The sequence below is a fragment of the Nannobrachium achirus genome (genome assembly GCF_963921795.1).
Source record: "Nannobrachium achirus genome assembly, chromosome: 2".
Lineage (NCBI taxonomy): Eukaryota > Metazoa > Chordata > Actinopteri > Myctophiformes > Myctophidae > Nannobrachium > Nannobrachium achirus.
Genome location: NC_137811.1, coordinates 37,207,119 through 37,228,457, shown reverse-complemented (window position 1 = coordinate 37,228,457; position 21,339 = coordinate 37,207,119). Strand labels below are relative to the sequence as shown.

Sequence of the window (21,339 nt, the reverse complement as noted above, 5' to 3'; positions counted from 1 at the left end):
GCCTTGTAGAATTTCAACAGTCTCTTGTAATGGCCCCGGCCAAGGTATCACATCAGTAACTTCCATGTGGCATTTCTCATTTCATACAATAATGTGAAGTTGAGTATACTAACCTGTTGCACATAGAATACACTGTGAAGTTGTTTACACAAAGTTAGGTTGCAACTACTGAACAAAAAAGAAAATGGTGTATACAATATACCAAACTTTTATGCACATGTACATTTGATGAGGCTCTTTTATTTTTCCCTTTATTTTTTAACTCTTTCTTTTCCTTAAATCTTTCTGTTATTCTTATTCTTTTTGTTGTTATTGTTATTATTATACCTACTGCTGCATTGCCTGAAGGAAGCCAACACAAAATAAGTTTTACTCTTATGTACCTGTACACAAGATGTAACAATAGTCTACCTTGAACGTTGAATGCATAACAATTCAAACCCATGCATATCCAGGCCCAGGGCAGGCTGGAGGACCAGCGCAGCGCAGCCCCTGGTCCCATGGACGATGAGGACTTCTTCTCCCTTCTGCTGAGGGTCCAGGGAGGTCGCATGGAGGAGCAAAGAACCGAGCTACCGCTTTAAACCTGAAGCAAGAAAATGGCCGAGCCTGGGAGCCCTAACATGTGGCATGGCTTTAGTTTAATGCCTTTTCAAAAAGGGATTGTTGTACACCTGTGTTTTAAAAAGATGTTCTAGTTCATGGCTTGTTGACCAATGATCTTTTGATAATGATTGCTCTGTGATAAAAAAAAAAAAGTTTAGCAAAACGCTAATGATTGAGCAACAAAGCTATTCATGTGAATGTCTTCACTTCTAATGAAACTGTTTACTCTTTTGCGATGAAATTGCTTTACCTTGTCTTTAGGCCATGTCTTTTCTAAATTATTAATACCAATAATTTTGGTTTTGGTTTTGCTTCTTGACAATTATTAATCATAATCCTCAAAACTAGGAGGATCACTGTGCAAACTAGGAGGATCACAGCACATCAGCCTGTGAGGAGGCATAGGGATAATCCAGTGCTTCTCAGATGTAGGACGATCCAATGGAAATGATTAACAATGTTCTGAAGCACACACGTACTCCAGTCTAGAACATCATTAATTGTTTGCAAAAAAAAGTTGTCTGTCTGTCTGTCTGTCTGTCTGTCTGTCTGTCTGTCTGTCTGACTGAGTGGTTGTTTGTGTACAGTATATGTACAGAATATCCTGTTCCTTGAGAAATGGACGGTTACGTCTCTTGATATTTCCCTCGTTGTACTGTTTACTGTACATGAACGGGTTAGCAGTGATGAGAAATAACACCAGAGATTGAGCATCATATCTTGTAAAGGTTGCATTGATTAACTGTATTGGATAATAAAATATGCATCTGAGCCTTTTATTTGCGAAATACACATTGCATTTATTGGGTCGTGAAAAAGGAGATTTGAGCTGCTCTAATTAACATATTGATAGAAATTATTATTTGATTTTATTATAATTCTACTTAACCAATATATGGCAGTGGAAATGGTTCTAAGAAAGTAAAACTACAGTTCCCTACAAGGTTGCAAGGTCAGACAGTTTTGATCAAAACACATATTGTAACAAATCAGCCAGCAGAAATCCCATTTGTTCCTCCCTAATGGATGAGATTTGGGATGTGCATAAAACATTTCCTTTCTGGTACACAGTAAAAATCATCAGTGTTAATTCCTCCATTTGTAACTGTGACTGTGAATGTAACATTTGTACGTACACACACACACACACACACACACACACACACACACACACACACACACACACACACACACACACACACACACACACACACACACACACACATGACCTCCTGGCTGCTAGTTCAGGATGGACAGAGGGGAAATTGAGAACCAACAATATTAAGGCCATGCAATATCACAGCGGCCTAGTGGCTATATGTAGAGACCGTCACCTTGATCAAACCATTTCCTTCACTCATTACAAGATGCTCCATTTAACATAAATACTTCAAATGTAAAACTCAAACACCAGACCTCTGGAAACCATATGACAACACAGTCTGTGGCTATATGAGAAGACTGCTTTTGGAGGAAGTCCTAAGATGACTGTTGATGTGAGAGAAGGGGATGGGTTACTTCCTTGAGAAGTTGTTGTATATTGAAAGACTGTGTTGGTTTCAATTGTTGGTTATGAATTGTTTTACAAGATAGTATGCTATCTTATTCAATTAACATTACAGTGGCATAACAGGAAAAAGTATGGAGATTTTCATGTTTATGTTTCTGGTAATTTTATGAGATAATAACACAAAAGTGGGGTATTGGTAAGACTGAGAGACTGACTAACCAAAGGCTTTGGGGCTCTTTCAAGAACAAACTATTTCCACATTCAACACTGACAAATTCAACACTGTGATGAGAAATCAGACATTTAAGTTTTGGTGCTAAAACTTAAGATTTGCAGAGTTGTAAAACAGAAGCAGGGAAACGTTTGTGAAAGGATACTTTTGCACATGAGTGAATACATATGGGCCTATTAATAGTTTTGGTATGAATGTTAATTTAAAATAAAGTTATACTGAGAAAATTGGACGTTAAAAATAGTGCATGCATAAGCAGGAACAAATCAAGATGTGAAAGAGCCAAACATCAGCATGCAGCTAATGGCTGCAGAGGTTCCACTTTTGAGCTGCAACTATAGCAAGCTGCAGACTGCAGTGAAATGTTTGTGGTGTGCTGGTGACCTGGTGTTATAGATTACCATGGTGACAATGGCAGAATCACACAATATATATAGCCTATAAAAAAGAAAGCGGGAACCCAGTAGAGTGTATACCTCCACTCCACTGCAACTAGCAGTTGTCAAGATATGCCATTTCCACTATGACTGATATAGTTTTGGCCTTGCCATTAATTGTGACCTTCACCTCTGATGTATTTGAACCAAAGGGTAATTGGAGCACCCTACTGATTGTTTCTTGCAATCCAGCCATCATTTATAAAGTAATTTAATTGGAAGCAGTAGTCTAAAAAGCAAATATTTGTGAATGTTCATGATGCATTTGAGTGCAAGCCTGTGTCTCTCAAGGACAGAAGGCCAACAATAGCCTACACTGTAGGCCCTACAGAGTATAATTAGACCATTTACTGAACTTTATCTATAAGCTTCTCATCAGTATTCTTCATTAGGCCTTGCAATGGATAAGCTGAAACTAGATTGTCACAGATAATAGTTTTTTATATGCCTACATTATACTTTACGAATTAAGCTACATTACAATTAGGAAGGAGTTCCTTCCTGATATATGAATATATTAAGGATTCTATTGAGTGGTATGTACCAACCAGAACACACAGGTCCTCCTCCCCTCTCCTATTGAGGTTCCTAGGACTCAGTCTTCTCATAAAAACACAAGTGAGGCATCTTTTTGGGTCTATGTGGAATTTCCCCCTTGATTCATTTGTAGGCTATATATATGTGTGCACTCAATTGACATGTTATTTTAGTTTAACTACTGTTTAGTTATGTTTCAGTTTGCCAATGTTATTTTTTGTGAAGCACTTTGGTTTGCATTGTATAATATGAAGTGGTAGCCTATAGAAATGAAGCTATTACATTATTATAAATCGCATCAAAGGTTCCAATAGATTTGATCTGTATAACTCTATGGATAAAATCGATAAAACATGCTAAAAGAAAAGAGCCTACACGAGTAGGCTGGACTCATATGACGTCATCGGTCACTTGACCAAAACAAGGATGTTGTGGTTTGGAGTTTCGACTTGCATGAGAGGCATCTGTGTTAAAAGAAGGAACCAACTAACTAACTAATTAAATGTGGAGAAAGACGTCTTTCCGAGGTGAGTAGGTGTCGACGGGTTTGATTATATTTTACAGGCAGGGTAAAGTCCAAAAATCTGTTAAATTACGAATACGTTCTGTTTCATGAATAGACGCATTCAGCTGTGGAACAGGGGAAAATATAGTTGTTGTTTTTTTACTTGCAATTTACTGATTCTTAAATGGCAGCTGTGATAAATTGAATAACAGTAGCCTTTAAGTAGTCACAATAGCATAAATAACTCTGCTTTTATAGCAGACGCACTCATTTTTGTTCTTTCTGTTTCTGTTAGTGCTGCATCTATTTTAGCATATTCCCATTCTATTTTCGCACAAGCTAATATTTTTGCACATTGTTTGGAAACGGTCAACGGACTTAAAACATTTTTGTTCCCCGTGTTTTGTGAACTTCCATCCAATAGATGTTTCCATTCTTTGTCCTGCTGATCCTGTACCAACCGCTAGAGGGAGACACTGCACCAATCACTTGCTTCAACGACAATGGAGAAGCTGTTGATTGGTAAAGTTCTTATTAATTCCAGTTAAATATATATTTATGCAGCACGTCATACAAGGTAAGCTCGCGGTGCTACCCCTCTGCTGATCATTCAGCCACATCCACACAAATAATATATCACGGCTAAATACTATAATCTTTAAAAGGTTTATTCTAACCTTCCTCACTCGGTGCTGAATGGTTTTGATTTGCTCAAGTCAATGCAACAAGGTCAAGAAAGAGACAAGCACTGAAATTTAACATACAATTTAACATATTTTTTTTGGTTCAACTACACAAACCCACTATTTCAGTTCAAAGCAAGCTATATATATATATATATATATATATATATATATATATATATATATATATATATATGGACATAGCTTCTCACGTGCATTGAATGAGAAGCTGTGTCCAAACATTTGACTGGTAGGGTATATCATTTATTCCCATCAAGAACATTCATATTAAAAAGTCGTTACAAAAGGAAAAACCTAGCTGCATCAGTATGACTGCCATTCTCTGCCTTCTCTCTCCACCGCCAGGTTCTATGTTTACAAACTCCCTAAAGAACGTGGCAAACAAACCCACTATGATGGACTGAGGTACCTGCTGCTGGAGAGAGGGTCTTCAGGGTGGACAGCAGGGAAACAGTCAGCCAATGACACCTCTGGAGCCATCGGCAGGACAGTGGGACAGTTGTATCTGCAGCAAGAGGTCTGATTATCTTTTTCTTGATTGGCCCATCTATCTATCTGGCATGGCCAGACAAATACAGGGCAATTATTATTATAATTATTTTGCAATTGCAGATTCTATCTATTAATCTAATCTATCTTTGCATCATCTCATTTTATGATACTCTTTGAGGAGTAAACAAACACACCACCAGTAGAAGTCTAATTGTATTAAGCAACATCAAATAAAAAGAAAATATGGGAATTGGTTATACTAATTAGTGCAATTCAGATCTTTCTTTTATTGTTAACAGTAGACCAGATAAAAACAAAACAGTCAACATAATAACATGTCCAGTCATAAGAATTTGCATCAGAAAACAAATAAGAACATATTGCAGTAAATCAATATACACAATACACTACAAAAAACTAACAGATCGTATAAAGAAGAGTTGCGTGAAGAGAAGTGCAAGCGCAGGTCTCAATAGTCAGGGTGCAAATTAAGTGTATATATGAAACCACTCTGCTTTGCAGCTGCTGCTATGAGAATGCTTTGAAAAATCTACTTTCTCATTGACTGAATGATATTATGATATTCTCATAAATTTACCGATCATAAATATGGAACTGGACATTTTTGGCTTATCTACTTGCAGTTCTGCTGTTTTCGCCTGAAAGATTCCCCCAACTCATCGCTTCCTCATTTCAGTTAACCACCACATCTGCTTATTGTGTGTGTGCATGCGTGCGCGGCATGTGTGTGTGTGTGCACACAAGTGCACATGCACACACAATGTACACACAGTTTTGGTTTTTGGTTTTTGTGGGGTTTTTTGTTTGCTCATTTTGTCTTGAGTTTTGCTTTTGTTATGTAGTGTGTGTTTTGTGTGAAAAAAAGAAAAATAAACATATTGTTTAAAAAAGAAATACAATGTACACACATGAGTTTTTGTTTGGTATGCACATTATTACTATGTATGCTCTTTTCAGAACACTGAGGTAGCATACATCCTTTACAATGACCAGAGGCCACCCAAGGACGTTGGTGACAGATGGCCTAACAGGATAGGGGGGCATACTAAAGGTGAGGACAAGATCATTGCTGCTATGATGATCATATTAATAAGCTTTGAGGCTTCAAGTGATTTAACTGAATATGTCTAAACAGAACACAACACTCCGGCCCATGGGTGATTTGGAGAAAAGGAAAAAACAAATAGCCCACTGCTCCTAATAGTTGGGATGGGTTAATTCACAGTTATGTACAAATGTAAATGTGCAAATACCCCAACAACAATATTTTAAAGAATTTAAAATGCCATGCATATGTACGTGACTTTGTTATGGTCTGAAGGTACATTATGTTAGAAGATGATGTCGGGCCTTGGGTGTTTTAATATTTTCTAATGTGGCCCCCTTTGAAATGTTTGGACACCCCTGGCCCACACTCACTGTCACACTGAAGCCCATGGGCTGTTCTCAAACCAAACACTTTCCTTCCCAGGGGTTGTCCTGTTGGATAAGAATCAAGGGTTCTGGTTGGTCCACAGCACGCCGGGGTTCCCCCCGGTTCGACAACAAGGACACTACTCCTACCCACACAGCGGCATGAACAATGGACAAAACTTCATTTGTGTCACCTACCCGCTGGAACGCTTCCAGACTATCGGTAAGATTGGGATTCACAATTCAGCCCATTCACACAGGCTAAAGTTGTTGTTCTAGTGCCGTTAACAGTTTGTGAGGGTTTTTTAAGTAAGGGATATTATACTGGCTCTGCTGGCTCAAAACTAAAAACAAAACAAAGTATTTCCTTGTTTACAGACGGCTGGAAGTGTTCCACAAGTGTTGCGCTGGCAGCGCGACACGGTCGCCTTGGAAAACAAGGAAGTGCTGATTAGATAGAATCCATTTTCTGATACTACGTTGTCTATTTCTCGCTTAAAATATTCTTAAAAACATTCTTGAGATCAACGTTTAGTTCTAAATGTGGCTGTGTGGTTGTTTACATGGCTGACATGTTGGATACGGCACTAAATTCATGCAGCGCAGCTTGACTGCAGCAGGTGCTCTGAGTCTTTGATTAGGCAGCGGTCTGTTATAGAGCGGAGCGGTCTGTTATCCAGAAATAACAGAGCGCTGATTTCAGCAACTGACCAATCAGAATCAAGCATTCAAACAAGCCGGGTAATAATTGATGACATTTGATGAGTTAAGAGTTGTAAAGAGGAGCACCTGCTGGCCAAAACAATGAATGTCCTGTGCTCCATTAGGTCATTATGAGTTACCTGTGGTGTTTTCAGGTATAAAACATTGGCATCTCATATTTATTTATTTGAAGATTAAGATCCAAATCTAGATATATTTTTGCTAAAAATCAGTATTACCTCAGTGGTACAAAATACAATGATTATATCATAAACCGTCATTTTGTATGCAAACGTGATTGCATTGCCATTAGCTTTGCATAAATGTTTGTATTGTATTAATGACTTTCAACCGGGTGTCCCTATTTTGGGCATGTGCTTATAGATGAATCATTAAAAGAAAGGTTAAGAATTTTCTAAAATATCTAACAGATCTACAAGTTCAGTGGTTAATACAGCAATTATTGTGTCACAATAATGTGATCAATGTGTCAAAATGATGGCTTCCTTCCTTTTAGAATTAATCCGAGTTGCATTGTTGCTGGATAACACTTAATAATCCAGTCATGTGCCGGCAACAATGATCCTGAACCAAGGATGATTTGCATAAACGGATGTCATTAAGCGTGTGACAGAAACGCCACCTCAATTCACTGGCAGACCCAGCAGTTGACTTGGTACCGTTGCCATAGCAATGCTACGGTGTAATGTAATTGGATGGAAGTATGTAACCATAGAGACGTCCAATCCTCTCTATGATAAGCTAGTGAAAATGAGGTGAATTTTGTCCAGCCACAGACTCACAACGAGCACATCGTCACTGCCGGGTGGAAACCTTGTATGTCCAAAACCGTTACTGTTTGAAAGAGAACCTGTGTTCGAATGGATCCAATGTAATCGACAGGGGGGAAAACACAGTGCTATTAATCTTTGTATGTAGTTAAAATGTGAAAGAATCTAAATTAAAGTGATAAAAAAAGAAAACAGTGCCATCTGCTGAACTGGAACAGCTGTTGTCTGGGCAGTTTGTTTCAGCAAAACGCGAAGATATCGGATCAACTGTCGCCATAATTGGTGTTAGTTCTTAAAAGACAGCTTGGAATGTCAGGGCCTTCATACATTTTGACCGTCTCTGCGGAGACCACTAGCTGCTCTTAAGTTCACCTAACCAGTGTGCAGGTAGGGTTGAATCCAGCTATTCTATTGAGCATAGGAGCATAGTATCACAGTAACACAAACTACCTACACTTCAATACTGTGCTTGCTATTGAAGGTTTCTGATAACATGAAAGATTAGACAGAGTAATTGGCTGACTGATCTCTTCTGGACAATATGTGTAAGAATGTAATGTGTTGATCTCTTCTGCACCCTCTTCTGTCACTAAGACCACATCCTGTGCACTTCCTTGCTGAATAAAACAGGTCTGGCTCTGAACTGCTGTATGATTTATGATTGATGTTAGAATGGGCATTAAAGTGTGACATATTGCCTATTTCAGGTGAGCAGCTGCAGATCAATCAGCCCAGTGTCTATGACTGTGATGTCCCTGCATCCTTGGCGTCCATGGTGCCTGCTTTGGCTGCCGTTTGCAAGAAGACACATGTCAAACTTGCTTCCAATCGCAGTGTAACTCTGACCTCATTGCACGGCACCAACTTCATCAACTTTGCAAAAGGAGCATCCTTTGACAATGGTAAAGCCATATGTGACATTGAAACATTTTATCCTGGCCTGGAGGTACCAACAACAGTTGCCCTTTGTGTTTTCTTTGTATGCACTTTTAATTTACACATGTTATTTCATGTGACATTGATTATTATATAACTAATAACTATGGTTTAAAAGCATGAATCCTAGAATCCTTATGCTGGGCATGTTATAATAGGTTAACATTCAGCTAAAATAGGCAAACATTCAGCGCAAATAGCACATATACAATCAAGTGTTGTGATGCGCTGTGTGCTTGTGTATCAACGATTGTTAGTGAAAAGATTTGGTGTAGAGGGAAAATATTAGGGGAGTATAGACCTCTGGGGGACAGGAGGTATTAGGGCTTTATAAGTGGTTAACAGCCTCATAATAAGCTTTGGTTGTTTTTTAAAATCACAGTGGCTTCGCAGAGCATGAAACAATCATAAGCATAAACCAGTAATATGATAAAACAATAGAAAAGTCAGATACAAACTTCACTCATGTTGTATTATTTCCTTCCTCACCCTTCTGCTCCGTCAGACCTGTACCACTCCTGGGTTGCCCCTACGCTCCAGTCTGACCTACTAGTCCAGTTCTGGGTGCGCTCCACAGGCATCCTCCCGTCAGACTGCTCCCAAGGCTGGAAAGTCCTGGACATCAAGCGCCTCTCTCCGGGCCAGACGTTTACCTTCGAGACCACCCAGGATCACTCCAAGTGGGCAGTGAGCACAGAGCCAGCTGGCTTGGGGACTGGAAGTTCCGGGGGTTGGGTGTGTGTGGGGGACATAAACCGCAACGAGGCAGAGGAGAAGCGAGGGGGAGGCACAGTGTGCCTACAGGACCCGGTGGTGTGGAAGGCCTACCGCACGGCAGCGCTAGAGTGTGAAATGTGTGGGGGAGAGACGAGCAAGTGTGACAGCACGGTGGAGCCTGGCGGATATTATGTCAGGTACTCGACTGGGTTTGATTAAGCGGCTGGTGTGACTAAAGATGGAATCTTGTCAGGCGTTTGTGTGTTTGTAAGATTTCATTGATATTTTTGGGGCTTTTCTGCTTTTATTGATAGTATACAGTATATGACAGGAAATGGGAGTGACACGCAGCAAAGGTCGCCAAGATCATTAGCCTAGGTGCCCGGACCACTACTTCAGCTGTCTGGGCCAGATTTAATATTTTGATATATATTTTTTATATGTGGTTGTTGAAATTGAAATGTGATATTGATAACATTTGTATGTATACAAATTATATACAGGTATATATATATATACACACACACAAAATGTATGATGGTGAATGTTAATCATTTAAGAACATTTAGCGGGTCCAAAATCAATGATGTGTTTATCAATGTAAGATGTTTGGTTCTCATGGCTTGTGGCCAATCAGTGTGGAAAAATTGCTGAGATTGATGGTATAATTATTAATAAATTAATTACTTAAACACGTAAGCAGCACTTAATCTATCTATAAATGCGACAAATCTCTGTCTGTTTGTTTGTTTGTTTGTAATCCGCGTATCTCGAGAACCGTTCGTCCCACCGGCTTCAGATTCGGCACGCGCGTTCCCCGCCGCCGCGCGGAGTGCAGTGCCAGGCCTCGACCCGACCCGACTCGCGGTTTTCCGAAACCGGCGTGAAACATTCGGAATCTCCTTATGCGGAGCTGATTGTTGACATCAGGCTGTTCCGGAGGAAATCGGCGCAAGCGCTGAGTCATTGTGACATCACTTCATAAAAGGCTCTGACATCACGTACGCCACATGAGTCAACACAAAATCTCTGTGAATGTGTATGTATGTATGTAATCCGCGTATCTCGAGAACCCTTCTTCCCACCGGCACGCGCGTTCTCCAGATATGGGCATAAAGTCTGACATCAGAGTTTTCCGCAACCGGTACTGTGTGTGCAGAGATCTTCATATATGGGCATAAGTGGACAAAGACAAACAGATGGTCAAAACGGGTCCTATGACAACAGGTATATTGGGGTTTGCATTAAAGGGTGGGGCATTCATGGGGTTTGCATTAAAGGGTGGGGCATTCATTCCCTATTTCAAATTCGGCACGTGCGTTCCCCACCGCAGCAGGTAGTGCAGTGCTCGGCCTCAACCCGACCCGACCCACGATTGTTTGAAAAAGCGACAGAAATCTCATATATGGGCATAAAATGGACGCAGATAAACAGATATCTCCATATATGGCATATATGGGCATACAATGGATGCAGAATCACAAAGATCTCCATATACGGGCATAAAAGGGACACAGACAGACAGATACAGAGATCTCCATATATGGGCATAAAATGGATGCAGATAGACAGATATCTCCATATATGGGCATATATGGGCATAAAATGGACCCAGAACTATAACTGCAGTGATCTCCATATATGGACATAAAATGGACACCGACAGACAGATACAGATATCTCCATATATGGGCAAAAATGGACACAGGCAGACAAATGGTCAAAACGGGTCCTATGAAAACAGGTATAATGGGGTTTGCATTAAAGGGCGGGGCATTCATTCCCTATTTACATTGTTCCGAGTTGGCCAGGTCGCCGACTAGACGCTGGAGTATTAATAATTATCTATCTATAAATGCGACAAATCTCTGTCTGTTTGTTTGTTTGTTTGTAATCCGCGTATCTCGAGAACCGTTCGTCCCACCGGCTTCAGATTCGGCGCGCGCGTTCCCCGCCGCCGCGCGGAGTGCAGTGCCAGGCCTCGACCCGACCCGACTCGCGGTTTTCCGAAACCGGCGCGAAACGTTCGGAATCTCCTTATGCGGAGCTGATTGTTGACATCAGGCTGTTCCGGAGGAAATCGGCGCAAGCGCTGAGTCATTGTGACATCACTTCATAAAAGGCTCTGACATCACGTACGCCACATGAGTCAACACAAAATCTCTGTGAATGTGTATGTAAGTATGTAATCCGCGTATCTCGAGAACCCTTCTTCCCACCGGCACGCGCGTTCTCCAGATATGGGCATAAAGTCTGACATCAGAGTTTTCCGCAACCGGTACTGTGTGTGCAGAGATCTTCATATATGGGCATAAGTGGACAAAGACAAACAGATGGTCAAAACGGGGTCCTATGACAACAGGTATATTGGGGTTTGCATTAAAGGGTGGGGCATTCATGGGGTTTGCATTAAAGGGTGGGGCATTCATTCCCTATTTCAAATTCGGCACGTGCGTTCCCCACCGCAGCAGGTAGTGCAGTGCTCGGCCTCAACCCGACCCACGATTGTTTGAAAAAGCGACAGAAATCTCATATATGGGCATAAAATGGACGCAGATAAACAGATATCTCCATATATGGCATATATGGGCATACAATGGATGCAGAATCACAAAGATCTCCATATACGGGCATAAAAGGGACACAGACAGACAGATACAGAGATCTCCATATATGGGCATAAAATGGATGCAGATAGACAGATATCTCCATATATGGGCATATATGGGCATAAAATGGACCCAGAACTATAACTGCAGTGATCTCCATATATGGACATAAAATGGACACCGACAGACAGATACAGATATCTCCATATATGGGCAAAAATGGACACAGGCAGACAAATGGTCAAAACGGGTCCTATGAAAACAGGTATAATGGGGTTTGCATTAAAGGGCGGGGCATTCATTCCCTATTTACATTGTTCCGAGTTGGCCAGGTCGCCGACTAGACGCTGGGCCGCCCGAAGGGCGGCCCAGCTTCTAGTAATAATAATACATCAAACTTATAGAGAGCTTTTCTAGATGCTCGGATGCTTTACAAAACAAAAATTCTAAGAAAAAAAGGTTTATAAAAGAAAACTAACGATAGTCTAAAAACGGGTGAAAACAACTGATTTGGGATTAGGTGAGAAAGGCCAGTCTGAGGAGGTGGGTTTTAAGAGTGGCTTGACATGACGACAGGGCTCACATTCCTGTCCATCATGAAATATGCAGCTTGTGCAATGAACCTGAAACCACTACTCGAGAGGGTGTGTGTGTGCGTGTGCGTGTGCGTGTGTGTGTGCGCGTGCGTGCGTGCGTGTGTGTGAGAGAGAGTGTGAGAGCTTCAAGGGGGGAGGCTGTGTGACATCTAGTGGCTGAATGTTGTTATCTTGCTGTGGTTCTCAGCCCACAACCACTGACCAGCAGCACCTTTAGGGCAGCGGTTCCTAAACGTTTTAGCCCGAGACCCAAAAGAGAAATTAGACATTTGCCCGGGATGCAAACTAGTGAAAACAGAAGATCTACAAGCTCACAACGTGGCACGGAGCGACACGTTGTGAGCTTGTAGGCTATTTTCACTACTTCTTTTGAACATTTGTGTTCTAATTTATGGAAATTCATAGATTTTTCTTTTATTTAGAAATGAAATTACTTACACAAATGTTTTGAAATAATATTTAAAAAGAGAATGTAGTAAATTAAATGTGTTGTTGACCCACAAATGGGTCCCGAACCAGTGCTTTAGGGCATACTGTAGACTTTTTAAAGAGTTACTAGGAAGAGATGTTGTGATGTAGAAGGTATAGGGCAGGGTTCCCCAATTAGTTTTCCCCAAGGGCCAAATTATGTCTAGGGTACCAAGCCGAGGGCCACAACCTTGCAGGGGGTGACGGTGGGCATTCCCGCTACTCCAGTGACAGTTCAGATATCGTCGTTGTCGGGTGAAAATCTTGTATGTTCAAAACCGTTCGTTTTGCATTTGTCATTTTAAAAATGAGCTGTTTTCACTACTTTTGTGCGACAGCCTTGTATGATTTGTGAAAGAACTTACACATTTTGAGACACGAGATTTCCATCCGACAACGACGATATACTAGTGTTGTTGCTGCTCTTATACCACCATTATTACTGGGGTTGGTGTGGGCCAGACAGTAGCCCCCTGCGGGCCGCAAATGGCCCGCGGGCCGCCTATTGGGAAACCCTGGTATAGGGTGTAGGGCGACATCCAGAAGCTGGATATTATCTATAGCACCTTTTAAAGGTAACATACGGTACTTTAGTCTTACAATAGTTACTGGGTAGCATTGGAAATGTTAAAATAATATACATAGGATACACAGGGTTGGTTGGTTTGTTTTTATAAGCACCGTTGCAAACGCTTTATACGCAACTCTTTCATCATTCCTTAACTGTTTTTTTGAGATGTGTCCTCGTTAAATATTGTGATTCTAATCCGAGCTACATGTATGCATTGCTATAACCCATTCAGAACGGGTACACATTATAGTGTATTATTATTTTATGCTTTAACTATTGAAAAATAGCAGATATACAAAAATCGTGAAAATTGGAATTTTGACCCGATTCTATAAGTGTCTTTTGAATCCCTCTAAGGTTTTTTTTTTGTTGAAAAACCTATGTTTCTATGTCAGCAATCTGGCCGGCCATCATCAAAGAAAAGGTCCTTTTCACTTAACTGGAGCTCAGTTAGTCTGTTCTTGAGAGACTACTATGTCAGTGGTTCTCAAACCTTTTCATGTGAAGGACCCCCAAAATGATATTTATTTGGCCACGGACCCGCATCTCAAAATATTTAGTTCCAGGGACCACCCAGATGCAAAATTTGAGTTACAAATATTCGCTTTGAAAATACATAGGCCTATATTCAAAGATTTGCACAAATTTTCATGACTTTTTCAAAAATAGCAGATCTACAAGCTTGCACCGCGGCACTCGGTGCCGCGCTGCGAGCTTGTATATCTGCTATTTTTCACTGGTTAAAGCATTCAATAATTCTAGGCCTGTTAAAGGAACTGGTACTGTGCAATAGCAAAGAAATAACATTAAAACGGGTTGTATTCATTTAATGTTAAAAGGCTGATAGTTAAACGACTGATAGTGTGTTAGGGTATATTACGGGTTTATTGATAATCGATAGGTGCCATGAATGTGTAGGGTTATTTGATATGATGTTTGTTTCTTTTGCATTGTTTTGTTTTACAGGCTTTTAGACATTCATTATGCAGATTCTCAATGACTTTCATACCACCGTCAAAGATTAAGATGCTGGTTGTCTTGAATTTTAATAAAGTCTGTGCGTAATAGCACATTATTTGCATGTTCATTTACATTTTAACTGCTTCATCCAAATGAAACGTATCATGGGTATCAGATGTAAAATGTAGCTTGACATCTTTAAAATAAATACAAATATTCAGTTGCAGCAAAAAATAGCCTCTGTCGGGCACATTATTTAGGCATTTACAGTATATGGAAACATCAATCAGCAGCACTGGGACTAATAAAAAAGTACATTTATTACCACAAAAATAGGATGTTATGTATGTAGTGCATTAATAGCTCTGAAGTCAGCAGATAACAGCACTGTAGGTGACTCAACATTTCTTACATTGCACATCCACATACTGTGTATACATTCCAAAGAGCACCCTGTATAGAAAGGCACTGAAACAATCAGTAGTAGCATGCTGGTAACTGCAGTGTGCTACAGTACATCTAAAATAGCCCAGAATCCTCTCCTCTCCCTGGCCATACCGTAGCCCAAGCCTCAGCCTCTCTAAGGAGCCTTCACCAGCGGGTATGACGGCGGCCAGAGGTCACCGGAGTTCATCCACGTTAAAGACGTATTTCCACCAAATCCACCCCTCAAAGGCCTGTGTGTGTAGAGGTCTTTGATCTAACTTCTAACTTGAATATTTACATGCATTTTTTATGCTAACTCGAGAACCAGCATGAAATCGAGGCTCTGTACTCAAGTGTGCAAGTGTGCAGCTAACAAACAATGAAGATCCGGTATACTGTATTTCCAGATGAGGATATTAATTTAACTTATCCTTTTTCGCTGTCGGGTGGAGACCTCATAATTGTGTCCAAAACTGTTAATTTTCAGGATTCAATTTTTAAAATTGCAAAAACAGCAGATATACATGCTGTTTTTGCTACTTTTGTGTGACGAAATATGGAATTAATTAATTTATGAAAAAACAAAAGGTTAAAATATGGAGGTAAGAGGGTTCTGCACGACAGCAACAACTTAATAACTCTCCCCCCAATAGGAGTTATTATAGAAGTATAAATATAATTAAATTCTTCATTTAACACATTTTAACTACTAATAGAGAAGGACCAGTACTAAGGCAGGATTATGTCACTACTCTAGCATGCATGTATTTTGGTGTGTGAGGGAACTGGATCAGCCAGATGACACACCGCATGAACATGAGGAGAACATGCAAACTCCACACAGAAAGGCCCCGGTCGGATTTGAACCCCGAACCTTCTTGCTGTGAGGCAAACAATGCTAACCTGAGGTAGCACCCAATTACCTTTCTGCATCAAGTTAAGAGTTCAGCTCTTAACTTTCAAAGCTCTCCTTAGCTCACACAGGTTAATGAGGGGTGATTTTGAGAACATAGATTCAGACAGAACAAATTGCACCTTCCGAGGAACCACTATTTAGAAAATAGCTTATGTTGTGTTGTAAGGTTTAGCATTAGGATCTAATGGTAGAATGTTCTGTCTGTTCAATAGGCACACAATAGTAGTTCATGCTGTATTTTCTTTGTTTTATCTGGGAGGTTTTAGTTCACGTGTTACTTCTCTTATGGTGCATTTCAAGTGTACAGTTAAGCAACGTGACAAGCTTTGAAAGTGCTCTTTGTCTTTAAGTTTCGACTGGAATGATTATTTTATGTGACTGTACATAAAACATTCATGGTTAGGCCTATAGACATAACTGGACCTAATAATTTCGCAGGCATACAATTTACTGCAATCAAATAGAGGAGGCTAATTCAAAATAGCCACCTAACTATCAAATCGATGAGAAAATTGTGTTAAATCAAGAATTGATTTGAAATCGAATAGTGAATTCAAGAATCAAAATCAAATCAAAATGTGATATTACTGACAATTCCTACCTCTAATGCATGATTCACACACAATTGGTTCCTTTTGAATTCATTCACATGGGTTAATAGCTCCTTGTCAGTGTAAACACAATCTTGACATGATATAGACATATAATACATACGTATATAAAAATACACAAAACATTTAGATTTCTCATACAGCCTATTAAGACAAATTTCAGGGTTTTTCTAGGATGATGTAATGTAGCTTTGCCAATCCATGTCATCATGTCATCCTTATTCAGATGCATGCCATACGGTGAGGCCAGCTTTGACACCCCTTGCATAACTCTGTAATTTATAATTATTTGCAGTCGGTCAATGACATGAAAAATGAAATGTGATTTTTGGTCACAATTCTGGTTTACTTGGACTACACTGAGGTCTCAAACAGCACATAAATGCACGTAATTTCACCATTATAAGTTATCTTCTTCCAAAAGTAAAATCACTCACAGTTGAGGTACCTTACACCACAAGAATTAAGTGCTGTTGGTAAATAAGTGAGACAATTAATATCCATTGTGCAAGAATGGAAAACATGCCGATGTATGACTCAGCACCAAATGCTATAGACTTCCATTGCTCTTCCTCTAGATTCTTATCGTGTACTGTCACCTGAAGGAGAGGACAAGCAAAATATGTCCCTGCTGCATATAACTGGGCAGCACTTTGTTGAAAATGTCTTTAAAAGTACCTGGGATGGAGCTGCTCATGAAGCAAGTTGAGACACATCCTAAGCGTGCTCGCTTTGGTAGAACAAGCTCAGAGGGAATGTGGGAAGCGTTCCCTTTGGGGAGGAAGGCATAGATCATTTGGATTTTGCAGGGTTGAGGGACTCGAGGACATGTTTCTGAAAGGCTCGTCTGTCTTGTCTCAAGACCCTGGAGAACAATGAGCTGGGTTGATTTTGGGGATAAATTGTTGTTAAAATAGAGTTCTGACCAGTCTCCTTCCCTTGGCCTTGATTCGCGGGAAAGTGGCGCTGGTCTCTGTGCTGATTGGCTGTAGGCCAGGTGGGGTGTTCCCGCCTTGCCTCCTCAACAGGAAGTCAACACTAGATGAGGTCATGGCATAGAAGACATTTCCTGTGGCGGGGATGGCCAACTCTACAGCCAAAGAAACAATAAACACATCAGTATTCAAGTTAACCAAATGCTGTGATGAAAATGCCACCTGTATTCTAAAATGTATGATTGATGAAAACACCATCGATATTCTAAAATGTACGATTCATTCTAGCACCTAAAAATGATCTGATTCTATTGCTTTGGGTAACGTCAGCACCTTTTCCATCAGGCAGAAGTTGGATTAGCTCATATCTGGATGACTCTTTGGGGTCCTGATTGTGCTTTTCTAAGGCAGAACTGATCACAGTGGGGGTCTTGTCATTGCTTGTCACCTGAGGAAATAGAAGAGAATGACAATGACAACTTGACTGGCACTAATGATATCCTGGGTAAATTTTATCCTGGGGATTTTATGTCACATAATTATGGGATACATGCAGACATGACTAAAAGGCTTGAGTATATTTGGAGTTACGCTTTTTCCACTTTGTGGTATTTGATCCTAGTTATATTTATACATCTTATTGCTGAGAACCCACTGCCTAAACAACAATGGCATCCAGAGGCGCACATGCTTTTCCCCCTTGCTTGAGTATATTAGTGTGTATAACTTTTTAATTACTTTCATGTTTCCTCATAGAGAAAGAAAGAGAAAACATTATTGTTTCAAGAAATAATAATAACGATCCTGGTTTAGTACCAGTATGCTGCGATACAAGTTTCCATCTTGCAAGTCCATCCGTATCCTGATGATTCTCATATCTGGCCCTGACCCGTGGGTGTTATAGGTGGGATTGTTGCCACAGGAGACGGATCGACGGTGAGATTTGACAGGAGTGGACGGAGTCAACTTGACTGGAGGGGTGTCGTTGGTTGGAGGGGAGGAGTCAACATCCAGACAGGACACCGAGGGAGACTTCATATGCTGCAATGAACAAACAAACAAACAAAGAATAGTAAGGAGGCCATTTGAGGACATGAATGAGTTCTGGTATGGGATGACCTTATCGTGTGAGGCTGTTGTGCAGATGTGGATGCAAGCAACTAGATGTAACAAACCATGTTTTTCCCCCTCTAAACGTCTCCTGTGTACGAGTGCAGATCTGGGTCGAGTAATATTTTGCAATTCCTTTTCATGTGCCGTCAACATGAAAAAGCATGAATGATGCATTTGAAACTCAAAGGAGTGTATTTCTCAGACAAAAAAAAATAAAAAGTCATTTCCCACTCATACGAGTAGTCCTGATGCTAGAGTCATGCATCTCTCCAAGTAAACACAAATACCGAGTATTATTTGGTCCAGGATTATTAATATTGGATCACTTTTGCTATTACACTTACCCTGGCGAGTTTGGAAAGCAGGTTGTTGACAGGGGAGGGGAAGTCAAAGAGGCTATCACTGTCACACGTGAGGCTTGTCCGTGAAGTGCTCAAACTGTCCACACATAGAATCACATCAATACATTAAAGGGCTGTCCACATCAAGAACAATACAACCCTAACAATGATGAGGCGAGCATCCACACTGAAAACATTCTGTAAACACAAATGACTGATTTTTAGATATTGTATTTTTAATGTAAATGGATTATTATTTAGCTTAATGTACTGTTTGTTCATAAACAGTATACTTACTCTGGGCATTGTGTAATAATCACTGTTGGGTTCAGGCCTCTAGGGCTAGGCTCGCTCATTTCAATTTCATTGGACAGTCTGTAACTGCAATAATAGACATCATCCAACATGTCAGTCAGTCTCAAATAAGATCAGTAATATGTTTGAAAGAAATGTTATAACACCTGTGTTGAAATGATCAGCCATTTACCTCTCCTCCTCTGTTAACGCAGGTACACTTTGATACCAGTGAACAAAGGCCGCATCAGAGTTGAAAACACAGTTTTTACAGGAGGACTGCAGGAGCCGTATTTGAGCTAAAACCTCAAATTCCTGTCAACAAAGAACAGTATCGCCGTAAGCCTCATTACAGTGTATCACCTTACCACCAGTATCACTTATGTTTCTTAACACCTCCCAGAAACACAAACACCAGTGCAGACTAGAGTGCCTCTCAGTATTTCAACAGAGGGTCATAGTAAGAATCAACTTTAGACCCTTCAAACTGACCAAGTTAGGGTTAAAAACCATTGCAACACATCTTGCCAGAATCACTTTAACTTTTAGAACCAACAAAACACCAGTGTTTTGTGATTAAATATGATCTCACAGGTTTTAGGGATTATTATAGGTACTTGATATTTTACATATATCAAAAATACATCATCTTGACCCAAGAACAACTGCCACACTTACCCGCCTCCTTTTGTCAAAATTGATGTAGCCGTTCTGGAAAGGGAGGGACAGGATGCGTCATTGCAACTTCATGGTCACTTGCATAATCAGTTAAGTAATGTACTTTGGCTCTATGAACTCATATTGATAGACAAATAAGAGGAACTCACTTCTAGCCTGTCTTTTACTGCCGTGTCGAGCATGGTGAGGTCTGTGAGGAAGATTCCAAGGTAGGGCACTGTGCCTTTGGCACTTGACTGTGGGCAAAAAGGTACAGTAGTATTTTATCAGCCAATAAGCAGGCTACAGGGTTTCCCACAGACATCTGAAAGGGCCTGCCCTACACAGTCAGAGAGTTCATTGTCATTTGATTTGTTATTTGACCCAGGGCTTATTCACTCACACAGACACACACACCACTTACCGCCGTATGACGTCTGTTGTTCGTCCTACTATCCAGGTTGGCAAACTTCGACGTACCCTCCTGAAAAACACGAGCGAATGAGACACTGCATTCGGTCGAGATACTAAGCAATATAACAAAAACTATTTGTGAACTATTGCTGCAAAGAGTTTTTCAAAGAACAAAGAGAGAGAGAGAGAATTTGTAACCTTTTCCAGAAAAACTGAAAGATTGAGGGAAGCGGCTTGTTCTTTAGAAAATCAAAGCCCTTACAGAAGGCAATGATGTTTTTCAGACTTCAAAGCACCAAGGAAAGTTTTCCAAATGAAAGCCCTGGGCATGTGTTTAGATGAATTCCCCAGAGGGTCTATGGAGAAAATTACAGCTAATGCAAAGATATTGATGCCTGTGCTGCAGCATTATAGAGTCAAAACATAGCTAATCCTGCCAATTTCTCCAGCTCTCTCTCTCACAATGATACCCTAAACAGTAAATATGAAGTCGAGATGGATGCCTTACAAACTAGGGTGCCAGTGTTGACAGAACAAAGGTGATCACACACAGCTAGATTGAGACTAGACATTTCACAACTGAACATAATACTAGTACTGACTTGAAGATTTGGGTTATTCAATTTGGATTTGGATTATATAAATCCTTGTATCTACCGTACATTGTACCCGTCATATCTACTAGTACTGACACTTAGTGGTTATTATATGGCTATTCAAACTTGTGAGCCGCCAGTCGGGATGGGATAACCATTCAATAGTAGAACACCGATTTTAAAATGAATCTCAGAAACTTGGACACATTTGTAAGGACATTTGTAACTC

At 40.3% G+C, this 21,339-nt stretch overlaps 3 protein-coding genes across 4 annotated transcripts in view; 2 read left to right on the top strand and 1 right to left on the bottom strand.

Moving 5' to 3' along the window:
* gpsm3 (G protein signaling modulator 3) overlaps nt 1-1,312 on the top strand; it is a 3,658-nt gene extending 2,346 nt beyond the window's left edge. For both annotated transcript variants that reach the window (XM_080751000.1, XM_080750999.1), the window contains exon 5: nt 456-1,312. In XM_080751000.1, the coding sequence (XP_080607126.1) occupies nt 456-584 (129 nt within the window). In that variant the 3' untranslated portion in view covers nt 585-1,312. The remainder of the gene's footprint in view (nt 1-455) is intronic.
* Nucleotides 1,313-3,732: 2,420 nt separating this feature from the next.
* Nucleotides 3,733-10,352, top strand: dnase2 (deoxyribonuclease II, lysosomal). The gene is made up of 7 exons (XM_080738773.1): nt 3,733-3,849; nt 4,252-4,349; nt 4,877-5,048; nt 6,002-6,095; nt 6,516-6,680; nt 8,658-8,852; nt 9,392-10,352. Exons 2-7 carry the CDS (start codon nt 4,252-4,254, stop codon nt 9,820-9,822), a joined length of 1,155 nt encoding a protein of 384 aa, XP_080594899.1. The 5' UTR covers nt 3,733-3,849; the 3' UTR covers nt 9,823-10,352.
* Nucleotides 10,353-14,923: 4,571 nt separating this feature from the next.
* Nucleotides 14,924-21,339, bottom strand: part of rgl2 (ral guanine nucleotide dissociation stimulator-like 2) — a 30,037-nt gene continuing 23,621 nt past the window's right edge. The window contains exons 12-20 of the mRNA XM_080749651.1: nt 20,525-20,584; nt 20,271-20,357; nt 20,122-20,154; nt 19,637-19,758; nt 19,447-19,530; nt 19,153-19,246; nt 18,512-18,736; nt 18,029-18,143; nt 14,924-17,850 (exon numbers count right to left, since the gene is read on the bottom strand). Of these exons, the coding sequence (XP_080605777.1) occupies nt 17,669-17,850; nt 18,029-18,143; nt 18,512-18,736; nt 19,153-19,246; nt 19,447-19,530; nt 19,637-19,758; nt 20,122-20,154; nt 20,271-20,357; nt 20,525-20,584 (1,002 nt within the window). The 3' untranslated portion in view covers nt 14,924-17,668. The remainder of the gene's footprint in view (nt 17,851-18,028; nt 18,144-18,511; nt 18,737-19,152; nt 19,247-19,446; nt 19,531-19,636; nt 19,759-20,121; nt 20,155-20,270; nt 20,358-20,524; nt 20,585-21,339) is intronic.

Bases quoted from the DNA above. Each gene is read 5' to 3' on its own strand.
- dnase2 (XM_080738773.1), top strand. From the start codon at position 4,252: ATGTTTCCATTCTTTGTCCTGCTGATCCTGTACCAACCGCTAGAGGGA. The intron at 4,350-4,876 runs GTAAAGTTCTTA...CTCCACCGCCAG, and splicing joins AATGGAGAAGCTGTTGATTG to GTTCTATGTTTACAAACTCC. The intron at 6,096-6,515 runs GTGAGGACAAGA...TTTCCTTCCCAG, and splicing joins GATAGGGGGGCATACTAAAG to GGGTTGTCCTGTTGGATAAG.